The sequence below is a fragment of the Alexandromys fortis genome, unplaced genomic scaffold, assembly GCF_014885135.2.
Source record: "Alexandromys fortis isolate MF-2015 unplaced genomic scaffold, M_Fortis_MF-2015_v1.1 scaffold_231, whole genome shotgun sequence".
Classification (NCBI taxonomy): domain Eukaryota; kingdom Metazoa; phylum Chordata; class Mammalia; order Rodentia; family Cricetidae; genus Alexandromys; species Alexandromys fortis.
The window spans coordinates 1186313-1189485 of NW_026068613.1; the positions used below are offsets into that span (position 1 = coordinate 1186313).

A 3173-nucleotide genomic window follows, 5' to 3' on the forward strand; every position below is an offset into this window, starting at 1 on the left:
TCAACCGGCAGAGCAGGAAGTGAAGAGAGCTAGCCAAGGAAGTAACCGTTTTTTTTTTTTTTTTTTTTTTAAAGGGAGAGAAACCACGCCCCAATGGGCTGGTATCTCAGCAGCTATTGGTTGGAGGGGCAGAACATTGCATCAAGTTAGGTAAGATAAACAGTAGAAGATGACAATGAGCGGTGCTCAGAGACAGAAGCAACTTGTTTCACACATGCCTATAGAGACCCACTGTCTTACATACTGTTGATAGCCTACTTTCTAAAGCGCTGGAGAGGATATGATAACACGAGGCTTGAGATCTATTTGAGAAACCCTCTAAGAACTAGTTGGGTAACAGCGGGGGCTGGGGTGGAAAGGATGCTTAGTCATGAGTTGAGGCCACAGCTGTAGCACTGCGGAGCACAAGGACAAACACACCAAAGCTTTCTCCACAAGATTTCTCAAGAACTTTGTTTAAAGAATGTACATAAATATGTATCATAAATACACATATACCATTCAAATTATTCATTGTATATCTAGAAACTACTTGGTTTATAAGTAACTTATTAATTTGCTGTGTGAGATTTGTCATATAGTCTCAAATATGTTAAGCTTGGTACAAACATTGATGTTAATAATGATTAATGGGTGTAAAACAGCCCCAAATCTTGGAACATTCTGTATCTTCAAAAGCATAACGTGAACCTATTGTTACCCGGATAAAGCTTTCCTTTAATACAGATGAAGCATCTTTAGGCAAGTTCACTTTGTGTTTACCTGCTCACTTTAACAGGCAACGCTGTCATCATTGACCTATTAGGTGATGTTGCCACATTGCTATAGGAAAACTAGATCCTGTTTCCCAGAGGTGACAATTTTCTTGTTTTTTTTTTTTTTCTCCTAGTGTTGTCCTAGCTTACATTTGGCACGGTGTCCTACACCTTTACAATTTCTCTAAACACTTGGAAGGCTAGATAGACATCATTTATCCGGAGGCATTGAAGTAGAAATGAAAACATGACGTAAAATTACTAGCAAGCTATCCTGAAAAGTGTTTTCTTAAGATAAACAAAAATGAGATTAGAAAATTGTCTAGATGAATATCAGTTTGAATTAAAAAAATCTTCCAGTAGTAGAAGAAATAAGGAAGAATGGAATGTTTAAATTTTATAAAGTGTTTATAATATTGCTTTGTCTTTCCATCAATATGTTTAAAATATTACAAATGAAACAAGAAGTATTCTATACTGTTATAGAGTTAACAGTGCATCCAATATTGTTTATTTAAAGTGTATTAATAACAAATATAGAGGGAATTGGTTATCAGGTCAAGATTTAAAAAGTGACATTTTCTAAATCTTTTCATTCACCTCAATGTATTCATACATACATATTCAGAATGTCATACACAGATGTAATGATTGAGTACACATGTATACACACACATGCACACACACATACACACACCCACTTCCATAGCAATGGGCAAAAGGTCGATATTGTTAAGTCATAGAGCCCAGGTTACACGACGTGTTTGGACACGTGGCTTGCTCAGGCTACCATCCTTTGAGATGGTGGAGTGCACATGGACAATGCTCCGAGGCATTGTGGTGCGCTCTGGAAGGGAAATAACTTGGATTGAATTTCCATTCAGCTTTTTGCCACTACCTTTTCTGTTCAGTAAGCAGGCACATCTATTTGAGGCTTGTATGAAACAGAAGATACCTGGAGACAGAGAAATAAGGAAGTAGGATTAGTGTACTGTGCAGAGGTGTGGGACCACTTTGTTCCAAATCCTGAGAAGAATCTGACCATTGGGCCTAGTGAATACTTCCCAGCTACTCTTTGGAGTCATCCTGGAGAAGAATGCATAAGTCAGAGGAAGTGGAATAATCCACAGTATCTTCAGAGAGTCTCAGTTCCCTGAGAACTGTTCATTCTCAATAAAGAGATGCTTATACATTGTTCTTTGGGAAGATGCAATTTTTATGAAATTTTAAAGACTTCCCAGGAGAAGGAGAAGAGGACCTCTTGGATCTTGTGGATCCCTCTTGTATCAGTTTTGATGCTGGCTCTCTTGTAACTGCTTTGGCACCACACTGTTATTTTATTTTATTTTTTTTTTTGGCTCCCTGGTCCTCTCTAACATAATAACCTTGTCCTCAGCCACTGCTCTTGGTGGTGACTTTCATGGTTGGTCTCTGCCTTAAAGTTGTGAAGGTACTAAAAACACTAAAAAGGAGATGATGAGAGGTACTTTTGGAGACAGAGATGGCTTACCCTGTCCAATTTCAGCTTTCTGCTTCTAAGAACTGTTTGGGTAGTCCAGGTGATTTTTTTCACCTTTTAAAGCATGGGATTTGGCATCTTCTCCTTGATCTTTTATTTTCATTACTTCATACTTCTCTCTGTGTGGATCGAGTGATTCCCATCTCTCTTCTAGGTCCCTGAGGATACTCACCACATGTCAGAAGTAGTGCGATGGCTAAGTAGACAGTGAAAGTGATTCGTTTGGCTTTGTAACTAACGAAGTATACATCTTGACCTTTATTTAGCTTGTGATAATACGTAGAGACTGCATAGAACAAAAGGCAACCTAGTGTTCAAATGAAAGAATTTTTTTCTCAAGAAGTTTCTTTAAATTTATTAGTCAAGTCTTCACCCCCCCATTCACCTTACTTCCCAAACTATCCCTTCTAGCACAGCTTTTTCATAGAGTGATCATAGTTAGTGATAGATACAACTCAGAAATAATATATACCCTTGAATCAAATAATTGGAAAGGCTACCTATTTAAAGATTACATGTGGGAACCCCCAAGCCCATTGCAATTTCTATTCATACCAGTGAAGCTAGGAAATTACCTGTGAAGAAATTCATGAAGCCAATAATGAGGTGCACACACTTATTTTGAGAGATCATAGAGGTGTACTGAAGACCTAAGGCCAAGTTAAGATAGATGGCTATGTTGAGACTCATCATCATCATGTTTTTGATTATCTCAAGGCTACCTGTTGGGAAGCAGAGGCTGTACTAAGAGGAATGTATTTCTTTCAGACTTGCTTCCACAATGGTCTATGTCAATCTTTCATGAGGATCTAAAAAACTCAGATTGCGAAAGGAAGAAAAGAATAAAGAGGCAGTGTACTTGAGACAATTGAGAGATCTAGAAGAAACTTAGTGTCTTT

The 3173-nt window shown here is 37.9% G+C and overlaps 1 protein-coding gene across 2 annotated transcripts in view; it reads right to left on the reverse strand.

The window, feature by feature from the left end:
* Positions 1–1492: 1492 nt before the first annotated feature.
* The window catches only part of Tmem225 (transmembrane protein 225), a 2331-nt gene continuing 650 nt past the window's right edge, over positions 1493–3173 (reverse strand). The window contains exons 2-4 of one of the 2 annotated variants that reach the window (XM_050133515.1): positions 2850–2996; positions 2447–2581; positions 1493–1710 (exon numbers count right to left, since the gene is read on the reverse strand). In XM_050133515.1, the coding sequence (XP_049989472.1) occupies positions 1493–1710; positions 2447–2581; positions 2850–2996 (500 nt within the window). The remainder of the gene's footprint in view (positions 1711–2446; positions 2582–2849; positions 2997–3173) is intronic. The other variant, XM_050133516.1, reaches the window with a different exon arrangement.